The sequence below is a fragment of the Centroberyx gerrardi genome, chromosome 12, assembly GCF_048128805.1.
Source record: "Centroberyx gerrardi isolate f3 chromosome 12, fCenGer3.hap1.cur.20231027, whole genome shotgun sequence".
In the NCBI taxonomy this organism is placed as follows: domain Eukaryota; kingdom Metazoa; phylum Chordata; class Actinopteri; order Beryciformes; family Berycidae; genus Centroberyx; species Centroberyx gerrardi.
In genome coordinates, this window is record NC_136008.1 from 21016078 (window position 1) to 21031214 (window position 15137).

The following is a 15137-nucleotide window of genomic DNA, read 5'->3' on the forward strand; positions in this document are numbered from 1 at the left end:
CCTGTGAGATTTTGCTTTCTGCTGAGGGTTCCATATTCTTTTTATATGAGTGTGTGTTATTTGTCACATAGTGAAAGCAGCACTAGGCAACTTCCCCAAATGGCAGCGAGAGGAAACTGTTTGACATTTGGAGCTTCAATATCCAGAATCATGTGACGTCAATGAACTATGCACTCCTCAAACCAAAATTTATTTTTCTTAGTAGGGGTGGAGGTGGTGAAGAGGTTCAGCCATCGTTAGCAAGACCAGCTTTCTCTGGACGGAACACTTGCTGCTGTTTAGGAGACAGTTTTGTATTTTGCTCTTAAGTTTATATTTGTCATTTCCTATGCATGGAAAAACGACCAGTCACTATACATGATACCAGAAATTAATTTGGGATGGGATGGGATGGGTCGCTCTTCTCTGCTGCAGCCTCACTTTGCAATTTAGGCCACTAAGACGGATGCATTTTTACATAAAAATCCTAGTGCAGCTTTAAATGTTTCCTTTATAGATAGTAAACCATATTCAAGCACAAAAATAGCCTCTGATAGACTCTCCAGGGCCACTGCATGCTGGATCTTTCTCTCTCTCTCTACGTGGCAACACCAGAGAGAGGGCTGGCTGAGTGTGGTGGAGAGTGGTCTGGTGGTTTTGCCGTTATATAACAAGCCTGGTCGGCTGGCTGATCCCAGTGCGAAAGAGCTGTGAATGCTGGCCCGCTCTGAGTCGTCTGCTACAGCCAGCCAGCCAGCCAGCCAGCCAGCCAGCCAGCCAGCCAGCCGGCGGTCTGGTCCATTTGTCTTTGACCTTCATACAACAGAGCAACCCCACTCCCACTTTCTTTCTTTCGTTCTTTCCCGCTCTTTCTGTCTTTGTCACTCTTTACCTCCACCCCCTCCGCCCTTTCTCTCTCTCTTTGGATTCTCTCCTCTAATCCCAACTGTGATAACTATGGGATAAGTCTGTCATTCCGCTGGACTACGCACCTTTGCCCCCCCACCCCCACCAGCTGTTTTTACAGCGTCTAGACACACATGCCGCTATTGATAAAACAAGAGGACGCCGTGCTGCGCTGTTGGACAATAAGGACGTCGTGGAGCGTGGTTCTCCTCCTTCAGCAGGATGAAATAGACCCAACTCACTGCTGCTGCTCGACTCTCCAAGAGTGTTTTGAATTAAGTTTTAGAGCAGCTTTGTGTGTAGTGTGTGTATGTGTGTGTGTGTGTGTGTGTTTGTGGAGCGTCAGTGAGTGTATAGATATCTGTACCTCTGTGTACATTATATGTCTGCATGTGTAGGCTGCAAGACTGTATGTGTCTATGAAGATTTGACTGTAATCTGCATTAACATTACTGTATTTGCTTTGTGTTTGTGTGTGCATGCATGTATGTGTGTGTGTTTATAAACACTGGAGCGGAGAATGAGACAGGGAGGTATATGACTCAGTCTTTCCTCCAGCTGTTGGCCAGAGTCTCCCCCAGTGCGGGTCACCGTCGGCCAAACCAGTGAACTCATCAGGAGGCTTCCTGTGATAGCAAGCTTCTAATTCACTTTCTGCTGACTCTCAATATTTACCAGTCTCCTGCATGAGCTTTGAGTTTCCAAATGGGCTTACTTTGCATGTCTGGGGCACATATCCTATTCAGGGTTACGAATAAAGATGTTTACGTGGGCACGCGTCCCGCTCTCGGAAAGAAACTTGTTTACTTTCGGGTCAAATACAAAGCTCTGTCTCACCGCTCGTTTGTTTCTTTTTTTTGCATGGATACCATTCCTTTCTTGCAAATTGCAATCGCTTGACATGAGTCACTGTAGAAACGAATGAAAGGCTACCGTATGCTGCAAATCTAACTGTAACAAACCAGCTTTTGCTGGTGTCCTGGGTTCAGCGTGGGCTGAACACGTGGCAGTAATAGCAGGGTAGAGCTGATGGTGCTGATGGTGCTGGTTTATGGGAACATCCCCAGCACTCCTCCACTCCCTGTTTGGTCAGCTGGAGAGAGAGAGGTTACTGGACCGAGAGCCGCTGCGCTCTGACATCACCACCAGAAGATGATCCAGATATACTGTGTCTGTGGTGTAAACCTGCGGGCGTACCCTACTGCTGTAGATGACTTTCTCACAGTCCTCTTCAGCTTCATGCAGATTTTAGCCCCCCATGGTGTCATTTCACATTTTTTCTAGGTCAACTTTTGCATAGAGGCATCCATCAAACAAGTTGCTAGCAAGCTGCTAGCTTGCTATTCTGCACCAAGGGCTTTACTAGGGAAAAAAATAGCAATTAGAGATGCATGTTTAGTGTCACAATACTGTGACACAGTGCAACTGGTTCAAAATGCAGCAGCTAGGCTCCTGACAGGAGTAAAACAAGAGGGACCATTTAATTCTTTAATTTCTGCCCTGGCATCCCTGCATTGGCTCCCTGTCAGCTATACAACCTGCTTTAAAATCTTGCTGTTGGTTTATAAAGCTCTCCATGGTCTTGCAACTCAGGACATTTCTGAACTTTTGTGCCCTTACAACACCCATAGGTCCCGCAGATCTTCTGATCAGGGCCTCTAGGCTTTTCCATAAAACTGAAGAGTGATCACACTTTTGTTATTATAACCCCTAGACTGTATTACAACCATCCCAAAAGTATTAGGTTAGGAGAATCCATTTGCCATTGCCAAGTTGATCAAAGACCCACTTTTACTCTATGGCCTTTCAGTGTGCCTGATGTGATTAACCTGCTGTTTTTCCCATGGTGCAGCCGAAGGCATCAAGAGGCATATTCAGGTCAGTCAGTCAGTCAGTCAGTCAGACAGTCAGACAGTCAGTCATTCAGTCATCACTTTGTCAGATGGCCTCTAGAGGGCATGGAGGTGCAGTGTTTCCCATGCATATGCTCATCTGTGGCACACTGCCACAAAAGCAAAAGTTACATTTGGTATTTTTTTCTTATTCTGTTATGTTTTTCTTTTAACCTTGTGAAGCACTTTGGAACACTTTGTGTTTAAGACACCATATAAAGTTGACTTGACTTGAATATTCAGTCATTATGTTCAGAAAAACATAAAAAAAATTTGTGGTGGCACTAATGCAAAATGAATGCAAGATAGATTGGAGGGTTAAGATGGCTATCGGTATACATCACTTTCAGCAAGTGGTTTTGCTGATAACTCATACAAGAGGGCCATCCTCTTATGAAAAGCTCTCCCTCTTATGAAAAGAGAGCGCTCCCACTCCCACACAGCGTTGAATAGGGAAGTGCTCTGTGACCACACACATCTCTGCCAGGCAATATCTCAGTGCCAAACATTTGAGTCCTCTCCCTTTAGAAGGCCAGTGGGCTTTTGTCTCTGTGTCTGATCTGTGACTGTGGTTGAGTGAGGCTGAATGGGGAAAGGCCTCCCTATCGTGTCAGGCTCAGGTCTGTGTCAATAGGGGTTGTTTCTCCCAGAGCAGAGGGCATGTCCACTGGAGCTGCAGCCCAGGGAACACACGGGAAAGAAGGGGGGAGGGGATGACAGAAGCGTGAGCCGAAGAAAGATCCACCTCCTTCGCTGATTTTTATCTGGAACAAAGGCTGTGCGTCGGAGGGTACATGACACCAAACAGGAAAGTTCCCCCCTCTTGGCTTATCTGGGAATCTCACAACCTGAATCAATCACGGCTCTGTGCGGAATTACATCATTTTAAGAGTTTTGCCAGAGGCCACAGCAAAGTGGAATGCGTTTTGAGGGTTTCAGTTTTTGGTTTCAGTTTTTCTTTGTCAGCCCACTTACTTTTTGTTAAACACAAAAATCTGCCAAATGGGCGAGATATTTTCACTTATTTCCAGTGCAAATCAACTCGTTTCAAGTTCAATGTTCTGTGTTTTCTTGGTACAAGTGATATGGTCTGCATTATTTCTCGAGACAATCCCAAAATTATTGAAACAGGCAAAACTGCATTGGAAACAAGTTGCATTATCTCACAACCTTTGCAGATTTTTTTCTTTTAAGGAAAATCACTTTTTTTTTTACTCAATACTAGACTTAATGACGGGTACAATGGCCATTGTGTGCAGTGCAAGATCTGCCATTTGCTTCACTCATGTTTGTGATTTGTCACTATATTAGGTAGGAAATTGCGTCGGATTCACTTAATGCTTTTCACACAGAAAGTGAAATATGAGAAAACATATCAAGGAGGAGAGGAGCGTTTCAGAGCAGCGCTAATGTTGTGATAAGTAACCCACTCCTTGGGGTGAAGCAATCCAAACAGGCATTAAGGAATTTAACTCTTTCTAGATCGAGGGAAACTTTAACTGTAACCAAGGGAGTGGCTGTGCTGTCAGTCTCTTTACAGCCCGCTGTTTAGACAGAGCTGTGTGGTTGTGACAGATGCAGATTACAAGGTTGAAGTAATAGAATGTTTAAGTTTCTAAATCTTTAAACTGAGAAGTCGCAACAAACCTACCCTTTGAACTCACTGGGAAGCACAAAAAGGCATTTTATCAGTTTCAAAGAACTTGGACTTTCATCTTTCTTGTTTAGCCATCTGGTGAACTAATTAGCTGTTTCCTTTCCACTGAATGTTTTTGGGGTGGGCATGGCAGCGATCCGAGGTTAAGGGGTGGCACTGCCCAATGGGTAGATTACAGGTTTGGTTTGTTACCACAGCTTCTGGAACATGGAGCTGCGGGCATCACATGTGTTGGCACAGGGTGCGGGCGCTTCAGATGTGGTCAGGACCATGTGGAAGCTTTCTAGTGTTTAGCCTGCCCAACCCAGTTTAGGGCTCCCATGGGGAGAGAGAGCAAGAATTACAGCAGTCAAACATCCAAAACCTGTATTCAGGCAAACAAACAGAGGGATGTTTTGTGTGTGTGTACAAGCGGGAGAGTGTGTGTGTATGCATTTTTGGTGTGCTTTTGACTGTGTGTGTGTTTGCCGTTACACTTTTGGTTCACCAGAGCATAATTCCGAAAACACAATCAAGGAAAATGTTGACACATAGGCCTATGTTGTATGTGAATGAATGAATTGCTGAATCATCTCTTAAATTAAGTCTGCCAAAGGAAAGCTCTGCAGGTAAAATCTTGCGTTTTTGTATTTGGTTTGTTTAGGTTCTCATTGCCCAATTACAAGCGAACCAGGGCTTGTTAACAAAAGTCACATGGACTCACAAGTAGCTCATTTATTGGAGTTTTAGTAACCTGTCATTCTGCCAGGTTACAGATTTTGGCAGCGAGGGGAGTCAAAACAAATTCGATTCCAGTCCCTGAAACTTTTGCTAAGCATCATGGACTTCTCCACGCTCTTTGCCATAATTTCATAATTTACCCTCTCTGGTGTTCCTACTTCCTACCAGTTAAGAATACATGAAGAAATTGTTGAAAATAAGCATTACCTTATATCCCTAAAGCCTTGCATTTTGGGTTGTTTCCTGTAGTTGGTTTGGATTACGCTCTCAGTCCTAACAAACCTCACTGCAGTTCTCTTGGAAAATGATTAAGAACTGCATTTTTCAAGATTCAAAGATTCAAAAGCTTTACTTGTCACATGCTCATCCAAATGTGCAGTGAAATGCAGTGTGGCATAGACCCTCAAGGCTGTGCTAAAAATTAAAGTTGAAATATAATAAATCTAATCTAATCTAAATACAACAAAATATACAGATAGAGAATTCTTTCTTTAAAAAAAGAAAAAGAAAAGAGATGTAGAAAATATAAAATTTGAATAATAAAAAAAGATATAAAAAATAAGATATAGGCCTAAAAGGGTAAGTAACTGAAAAGAAATAGCAGTGGTGTGCAAATTGCAATATACATGTGAAGTATTCAATTAAATATTAAATGTACTTTAATAGCCTGAGGAAAGAAGCTCCTTCTGTACTGGCCTTGGCCTTGGCCTTTTTGGCCTTTTGCCATTGGCATTTTCAGGCGTCTCAGTGTAGTTATTTGGTCACCCAAATTTGAATGGCATTGTTCTCACTTGCCTAAACAAATCAAACTAACAGAGTAAATGTTCCAGAGTCCAAATACACGGCTCCAGATATGCTTGGTGTGAACACATGTTAAGTCTGCGACAGCTAGAAGAAGGCTCTATCCCACACCGTCTTAGATCAGTATTCTCCCCATCTATTTACTCTGGCCTACGTTGGGAGAACGTCTTCCCTTGAAGGCTGTTTAAGAAAGCCACAGTGACAGACACATCGACTGAAAGACAAACAGAGAGTCCGACAGACAAGGACCTTGGGGTTGGGGAGATTGGCAGCTCTGTTGAAAACACTGTGGACGCGGGTGACGCTGAACCAATACTCCAGTCAGAAGTCAAAGGGCTGTCGAAACTGGCATCAACAGTTCCCACGGTTCCAGTGCCAGAGTCTGCGGACCGTGCTGTGCTGATCTTTCTTGCCACGAACCCCCCCCGCTCTTTCCCATTCTCCCTCGTCGCCGGTGCCCAGCCCCGACCCAACCAGCCGTGTCCTCAATCAGAAAGTCACTCCACGGGCCAAAGTTTCCCCCTCTGTCCAGCCAAGCTGCTAGCCCCATTGTGGGAGACGTTAATTGGTCGTTTTTGGGCCGAGCTCCATGGATGGTCTCCATTTCACATGTGACACTGGCAGCCTTTGAGGGCCCGTGGAGCTGTGTGAGTAATTATTCTTAATGAGGCGGAGGTACGCGCTCAGCTCATGGGTGCTTTCATTCGCGTAGACTGGCACTGATATACACAGGCCCACCTCTGACTCACCAGGACCCCCGCTGCCTGTCACAGTCACGAAACCTGCGGGCTTCAAAGTGAGGTATTACTTAATTAATGGGGGCCATTGTGAAAAACATAGAGGGTAAAACAGAGGGCACATTTGTTTTGTTTGCAACCTGTGTGAAAGAGAAAAAGAGAGATTTTTTGTGTTTGAATGTCTGTGCATGAGTGGTGTCAAAGGAGGCCATTTCTCTCAAAGGAAGAGTAAGTGAAAAGTAAGCAAACGTGAGTGTGTAAGTGTGTCTGCCAATGAAAGAGTTGCGTGTGTGTGTGTGTGCAATTTTTTTAGTGGTTCAATATTTGAGTGGTGTCAAAGAAGGCCATTCCTCTCATAGAAAGAGTAAGCCAACATGAATATGGAGTATAAGTGTGTCCACTAATGAAAGAGTAGCGCATGTCTGTGTTTTTTTTTCGTCTTTTCATATCTGAGTGTGAGTGGTGTCAAAGAGGGCCATTTCTCTCAGAGAGAGAGTACACAAAGAGAATGTAAGTATACAGCAAGTGCTCAGTGTGTCAGCTAATGAGAGAATAGTGTGTGTGTGTGTGTGTGTGTGTGGACTGGATCTCTTTTTACAGCCTCACATTAAACTCAGCTCGCCTCATGTATTTTAAGGCCCTCTTTTCTCCCATGTGCCTCTTGGTCAGCGATGGCAGACAGCAGAGCAGCGGTGCATCATGGGCCGACTGCTGTCCCAAACCTCTGGGGCGACACACACTAAGCCCTGCGCTGATGGCAACGGCTGGCTCTCTGAAAAATAGAAAATCTTTTTTGATAATTGAGGAAGGTTGTAATTCAGAGCTGCTTCTGTCTATTTGAGGTCCGTTAAGTACAGACTGCGTCGAGCCTCGGCAAACGACAGGCGGAACGGGATTTACTTCGTCTGAAATAACAACCAGTGTCCTTGTTGCAGTCCGATGATTTAGTCCTGTCAGCTGAAATACAAGCTAACATTGTTTGTGTGGATTCATTTGAATGTCATTCTTTTCATTGTCATTCATTCCTGTTGACGGTTTGTTGACAGTAAGCAAACACAAAAACCCATTTTTTCTGATGTTCTGCCAAAGAGGAAACGGCGTGTCTTTGCTTGTTTCCTTCCCTTCATTTTTTCCTTTCTAGCCTGGGTCATTACCTTCAAGAATAACTGAGATTAAATCTAAACTCAGTATTTGGAAGCTGCCTACTTTTCTTTTTATTTAAAAGAATCTAAATCTAATAATATTTGAAAGTGTGCCTGTGGTCAGCGCTGATGGTTCGTCTGACGTCAAGACCACCAAATTTTTATTCCAATGTGCTTTACTGTGTGTCATATGCTTTTCTACTTCCCTCTAGCGCCGTGCCTCATGTGATCGGGCACATTTTTTACAACCCCAAAACCCTTTTAACACAACCAGATACACAGAAAGTGCCGGTTGCTTGAAAGGGCTGTAAATTGTGGCGGCCAGGCCAAGCATCCGTGGCTGTGATCCAAAACAGAGACGTTTACAGCGCCGCTTCCCTTCTGTCCCCCCAGTCAGCGACAGGACGGTAGCTGGCATGTTGATGATGAGGTTTCATTCAACCGCTGGTCTTTTATGGATGGAGAGAAGATGAAAATGCCCACCATGCCATGCCTCACTTGCAGAGAATAGTGGAGATTGTTGCGCCCATTTCAATCATAGATTCCACACTACTTGGGAGCTTTGAAGACAAAACTCACCCATTTTAAAAGCAGAGCCACTAGCCAAAGTGTGTCCCTCTCAGTTTGTCCCTCAGCCAGTCAGACGCCTTCTCTCTGATCTCTCTGATGTCGCGTTAACACACATCGCCTCTCCTCAGTCACACCACTGTCTTCTCCCGCAGTGGAATAAGCAGGTTCACAGGTCAGAGTGTTCAAGATTACAACCCTGACACCAAACACGTGTGTGTTTATCGATATTCCCGTCTGCAGGTCAAGGGTGAGCGAGGTAAAAGTCAAAGTAAAGGTCAGGGGTCACGGTGAAGCAGGTAATCAGCCAGGGCCCTGGTGTGTGTGTGTGTGTGTTTTTGGACGTGCACTGACGGCTGTGTACATCCCACCAGAGTGTGAGCTGACGGCGGCCTCTCTGAACACAGATTGGCCAATAGGGAGCCCCTCTCCGAGCAAACACCCAGAACAGAACAGAGGACACGTTTGACACGCTGCTGCTCTCATCATCCAGGAATGTTTGAATAGAAAGGATGGATGAATATTTTCCCAATTATCCAGTTGTTCAAAGTTCAAACAGAGTTGTCAGAGCATAGCATAGCCAGTGGTGGTACATGTCAAAAGAGGAGGAAGACTTGACTGTGATTAGCCGTCTGCACACACACAGCTTCCTTTCATAGCAGGACTGATCCAGAAATGTCTTATTGCCAGAAAAGAATGCCTTATACTATCAAGTCATCTTTGAGAAACTTACAATTTTATTTTATTTTATTTTATTTTGCTTCTGGCTCAGGTACAGTATGTGCCATTATTGATCGTCCTGTATTATATATTATCCTATCAATCATCAATCATGGGTGTGGCAGATGGCCTAGAGGTTAGAGAACCAGGCTTTCCCTGGATAACAAAAAAAAAACTTTCTTTTCACTTGCCACTGTGACCCATTCAATAAAGAGAAATTCCCCCAATAATAATCTTTTAAAATGTTAAAGCTTCTTAAGGCACAAGGACAACGGTCTTCCCCTTCCCTCTGTGTGCTCCCTGTGTTTGTGAGGATGTTGGAGGTTCATGGTGGTTTGTGTGTGTTTGCAGGGCATGGCCTTCTCCCTGGAGGAGCGTCTCCAGCTTGGGATCCACGGCCTGCTGCCTCCCTGCTTCATCAGCCAGGACGTCCAGCTGCTGCGGGTGCTCAAGAACTACGACCTGAAGAAAGACGACCTGGACAGGTGAGACCGACACACACACACACACACACACCGCCTTCTTATTGTAATTATTCTATCAGCCCCTTATTGCTCGGCCAAGTCAGCAGTCCGTGCAGAGTTGATTTTGGACGGAGGAACTCCGCTGATTCCCCGGAGGATCCCCCCCTGCCTCTGCGCAGGCCGACTCATCGTACATCTGGAAGCCCTCAAAAGACGAGAGGGAGATTACCGATCGGTCTGCTGAGATCTACATTCATCTCCTAACACCATATTGTTTACTGAACAAATCTCTACTCTGTTTCTCTTTTCTTTTTTTCCCTCCCGTTTCTCCGTCTCCTCCCTGTTCTCCTTCATCTGCCTCGTGGAGGGTTTTTATAACCTCCGCAGGGACCAAATGAAAGCTTCAACTTCATTTTGCACGCCTCATTAGACGCATAGGAGTTGTAGTTGTTAGCATTATGTAATAACTGTGGCACATGCTATCATTTTAGTCTGGGCTCTTTGATCAACAACTCCTTCATCGATACCACATGCCTGTATCAGCTCGAACTGAAGTCATAGTCCGGTTTACTGTTTTGAATTATAGGTTGAGTGCTACATATTATTCATCTGTGAAATTTCCTCTCATCCCAACTGCAATCCCTCAGTCAACCGTCCCATCAGCTGTCACTCGTAATGTCGAGGATGAGTGAGTCGAGTTGATTTTGCTGGTGAAACCGGATTTGAGCACAACAGGCCCTATATAGCTGCTTAATAGCCACCTAATTTTCCATCGGAGTGAAGCATAGCAACATCACAGCATCAACATCTAAAAACAGTCATTATAAGCTTGTCATTGCCATTCCCATGCCCTATCAATGTCACTGACAATCTGTCTCCAGGTCTTGAGTGCCTTCGAGCTACGGGCTTTGGTCCAGTGGATTAAGGACTGCTATTTGCCTGCCATTGCTCAAGCTTGCTATGTTTACATACAGTCTGTTCCCCAAGTCCTCTGAATCCTTCTTTGGTATTTACTGCTAGACGCTGTCACTTATTTTTAATGACCATAACTCAAAACTCTCACTACATGCCATTCCATTCAGATCCAGTCAGCAGCTATCTAGGCTCTCACTGTGCTCTTTCACAAGCATTCATCATTCTTTTGAATGATTTTGGGATCTTATGGCAAACGGAGCAGCACTGCATCCAAGTCATATGCTTATGATCTGAAATGATGGAGTGAATGAAGTACCTACAGTGACTACGTTGTCAACAGAGGAAATGGATGTTCAAAAATTCTGCCAACTAAAATATTACAGTATATAATGCGCTACAACTAAAGGGAAACCTCATATCCAACGAGGTTGTTAGAGAACAGTAATGCTGGTGCTGAATGAGTCGGAAAGAGCAGAGCAGCTTGATCACTCAGGCTAATAGATTAAGATAGAGATAGATTATGTGCTGGCTGCCTCGGTTGGTTGCCTATAAAGGAAATACTGGACTCAGTAAGTCAACATGGATCCTGCTTCATAAACCTGTCTGTACTGTAAATGTTCACATTCTCCTGGGTGTGGCGAGCGCACATACCTTCTAAGGTTGTCAACATATGAAGCCAAAGGAAGTCGTCTTAACTGTTGGCAGCATAAAATAAGGCAACTAAAAGGGTTGACTTTCAAAAAAAAAAACCCAAAAAAACATAAATGCAGTAGTGCCAGAATATGTTATGATTTGATGTGGGGATTTAATTATAGCTATGGTGGATGAGTCAGAGCAATTACTTGACATTGACGAGTGAAGTCAGCAAAATGTTGCAACAAACTGATTTGGATGGTGAGAGAGTGGAGTAGAGTGAATAAATACTCTATCTATCCCAGTTGTTAACACAGTCCCAACTTCTGTCTCTGAAATGTCTTTCTTTCCATTCCCCTCCGCTGAAGGGTAAATGAAAGATTGTATGATATGCTCCTTGCCTCTTTTTTCCCTATTGTTTGAGGAACTGCACTGTACCATAGAGGGCTTGCATAGTGAAGATTACCTGGAGCTGCAGTATATAAAAATGTGACTAGATCATAAAGATTTCTGAGAGAGACAAACATCTGATTTATTAGTTTGATCAGAGCAGCACAAACATAATAAGTACCATGTCCTGTTATTGGAATAGAGCTGTGATGTGGCCGCTCCCTTTTTCCTGAAGTAAAATTCATGTTCGTTTTTTAAGCTTTGAACCGAACCAACCAGGTAACAAATGAATCACAAGCTTATAACAATAGATTCAGAAAACACACATATACTGTATATATATGAAAAACCAAAAGAAGCATACAAGATATAAAAATATATATAAATGTTTATTTTGAAGGAAATTCTGAGGGAAATGAACTACTTGACTACTACTACTTGTCTGATGGCTTCTGCAGGAGCAGATGTAATCATTTCGCAATCTGATAGCTCATGGTAGGTCTACCTTACACTGTTTAAGTGTTATGGCTAATAATCAAATTCCCTATGGGAGAAATGAATGGCAAATTTATTTCCAGAACCTGACATTTCAGCTCTACACCATGAGGCACACAGAGACCCCTGATGACACATATTGCATGTGGCAGAAACTGATTTGGTTCTCCAATATGAAAATAGTTATTTTCAAGAGCGACTGTCACCACCCCGTATTGTGCAGCTGCTGTGGCCTAACCTATAGGAGAAAGGGCGTGCATGCTTTTCATCCCCTCAACAAGAGGCACCTTGTGCTCTTGGCTTTATGGAAAGTTCTCTGATTAGGAGTAGAGCCCTTTCTGGCGTGCTTCGCTTAATTTGGGTCATATGCAAACCTTCAGTTCCCGGTCAGTGTACGATCAGAACAAAGAGCTTGTGTAGGCTATCTGAGGGGCAGATTTGTATTCTGTGTATTTTTCTAAGCATCTGGAATATAAACAAAAGTATCTGTACAAGTAATTATTGTACAACACAAAGCTGAAATGAAATGAGACAGGGTAGCGTGCTCTTTTCTTCTCTTTCCTTCTCTCTTGCTGTCTACATCTTACTCTTTTATACCCTCATCTCTCTCTCTAACTGGTTCCAGGGTCAGTACTGTAACGTTGGTCACCTTCAATGACTGTGTTGCCCGAATATCCAGATATATAGTAAAAATCGGCCCCTACCATGACTATGAATATGTTGGGTGACTAACATCATACAGCAAATTTACCAGTTTTAATAAGTGTTGATTTTTCAATGATTTTTCAAATATTTGGAGTTGACAGGTGTTGATTGGAGAGTTGTTTGTCCACTCATACAGCTGATATGAGTTGTTCAAAACTATCTAAAGCGTTAAATTAACTCTGATGGGTGTGGACTCCTGTCTGCCTTTGTCACACATTCCTTCTCTCTCTCTTTTCTGACATACTTTCCCTCAAAGCGTTCCTTCGCCGCCCCTCCAATCTGTCTGGGGCATCTCACTCACACACACACACACACCATTTGACATCTGAGTTACATAAATTCCTCCCTAGTTCACCAGGTATGGGTCTTCAAGATGTTAAAGATTAACACGTGGTGTTTTCCTCCTCCCTCCCTCCTCCCGGTCTTTCCCAGATATGTGTTTTTGATGGGGCTGCAGGACCGCAACGAGAAGCTGTTCTACAGGGTGCTAACGTCAGACATCGAGAGGTTTATGCCCATCATTTACACCCCCATTGTGGGCCTGGCCTGCCAGCAATATGGCCTGGCGTTTAGGAGACCAAGGTGAGACACACACACACACACACACACACACACCTCCCACCACTTGCCAGGCTGCGAAATTCGCTTTTTTCCCTCCCTTGATCTGATTTTTAGGGGAATTTTGGTACTTTTCAGGTGCATTTTTTATTGAACTATATATAATAATACATCTGCATTGCATATAAATACTCAATTTGTACCACTAAGATTTGTTTTAACTTCTTCCTTACTACTGGAAACTGGCGACAGGCCTTCCAGAAGACGATGGTGCCTTTTTCTCCTTTCAGTCCATCTTACACCCCTCCATTGTTGAGTTTTTTACCATATTGGTTGTTTTATTTCTTGTTGAGGCAGTGGTTTGTGTGGTGTCGGCATTTGCTTCTACTGCTGGTGCGTGGTGCCAAGATTTTTTACTGTTTAAAGCTGTGTACTCGGTTGTTTTCTGATCAAAAAATGCTCAATTTTTCACACCCAGAGAAAGAATTCTCTGGTCATAGGCTCCCACGAATCACCTATGGTAGCCCACGGGGGACAGTAGTCACATTCACGTGTGAGACTATTTGACAACTCAATGAATGAAATGTGAACACGTTGAAATGCAAAAAAGCATACTCCAAATTATCAGGGGTATTTTTTGTCTCTTTATGTTTTATTTCACTGGCATTTTATGAACTTTCAAGGACATTTTTTCCCAACCCTTGTTCATTTCTGACCCTGCAACCTGCATCCTCCCAAACAAACACACACACAACTAAATTGTGAAATGATTTGGATGCATTGCAATGAAACGTAAAGCCCAAGGACTCAACAGGCATCTGTATGCTATGTTGGAAAAAAAACCTGAACTCGGAGGGTGTGGTAGCTCTTTCAGCTGGAGTTTGGTTAGACGTTGGCTCAGCTCAAGGCAAGTCACTGTAAGCTGTTGAAATCGGTGCACAGTTCACCTTGAGTGGATCTGGCACTGCTCCTGGCAGACAGAGGTTTAGTGGTTTCCTCTCCTCCTCTACTGTAAACACACTTTCTCTCACTCTCTCTCACACACACACATACACTCGCACACACCCACACACACACACACACACACACACACACACACACACAGAGACACACACCCCTCTGGTGGTATCTGTTTTCCCTCAAATAGATTCATTAGGTCCAAGTCTCTCACTATCTGAGAGCAGCACTCCCTAAGCAGTTACTAATAGATATTGAGTTGATTTAGCACTCATTCTCACTGCCGCATTCAGGGCCATGTTCTATTTTTCTTGGCCCTGCCTCCTTACTTTTGACCTTATTCAGGTGGGAACAAGTGTTGGGTTTGTTTTTTGTTTAATAAAACCGATAGGAGAAAGACCACCATAGTCAACTGTCTTTCACAGGCTCACCACTCTTTAGCTCACTTACTGTATTTAGCTAGTGATTCACTGACTCACTCAAATCCTTGCAGGATCTTAAAGGGTACATAAAATCCAAACACTTTCTTATATGGGTGGAGCGTATTCTTGCAAGGCCAGAACTCAAGATAGGTTGAGGTCTGGGGAATTTTCACCTCTGACTTTTGCCGTTTCTGCTCCACTGGATTCCAGCTGCAACATTTTGAGTGGCTGGATTTGACTGTCAATCACTGGCACTTTACGTCATCACATGTGCCAGATTTTGTTTTCCACAGCACATTTCAACTCAAATAGAAGATGGGATTTTCAGTTTTAGACTGTGGGTGAGGTACATTACTGACTGATGTTCCTTGCAATAGATAGCTTGCTAATGTAGCCTCAATCTCATTTGGAGTCTGGACTTGTGAGACTAGTCACAGTCTGCCTCATGCTCGATTTTGATTTGTCAACCTTTTTTTT

At 43.8% G+C, this 15137-nt stretch overlaps 1 protein-coding gene across 1 annotated transcript in view; it reads left to right on the plus strand.

Annotated features, from left to right (window-relative positions):
* Positions 1-15137, plus strand: part of me1 (malic enzyme 1, NADP(+)-dependent, cytosolic) — an 85837-nt gene that overhangs the window by 18458 nt on the left and 52242 nt on the right. The window contains exons 2-3 of the mRNA XM_071902407.2: positions 9473-9606; positions 13156-13305. Of these exons, the coding sequence (XP_071758508.1) occupies positions 9473-9606; positions 13156-13305 (284 nt within the window). The remainder of the gene's footprint in view (positions 1-9472; positions 9607-13155; positions 13306-15137) is intronic.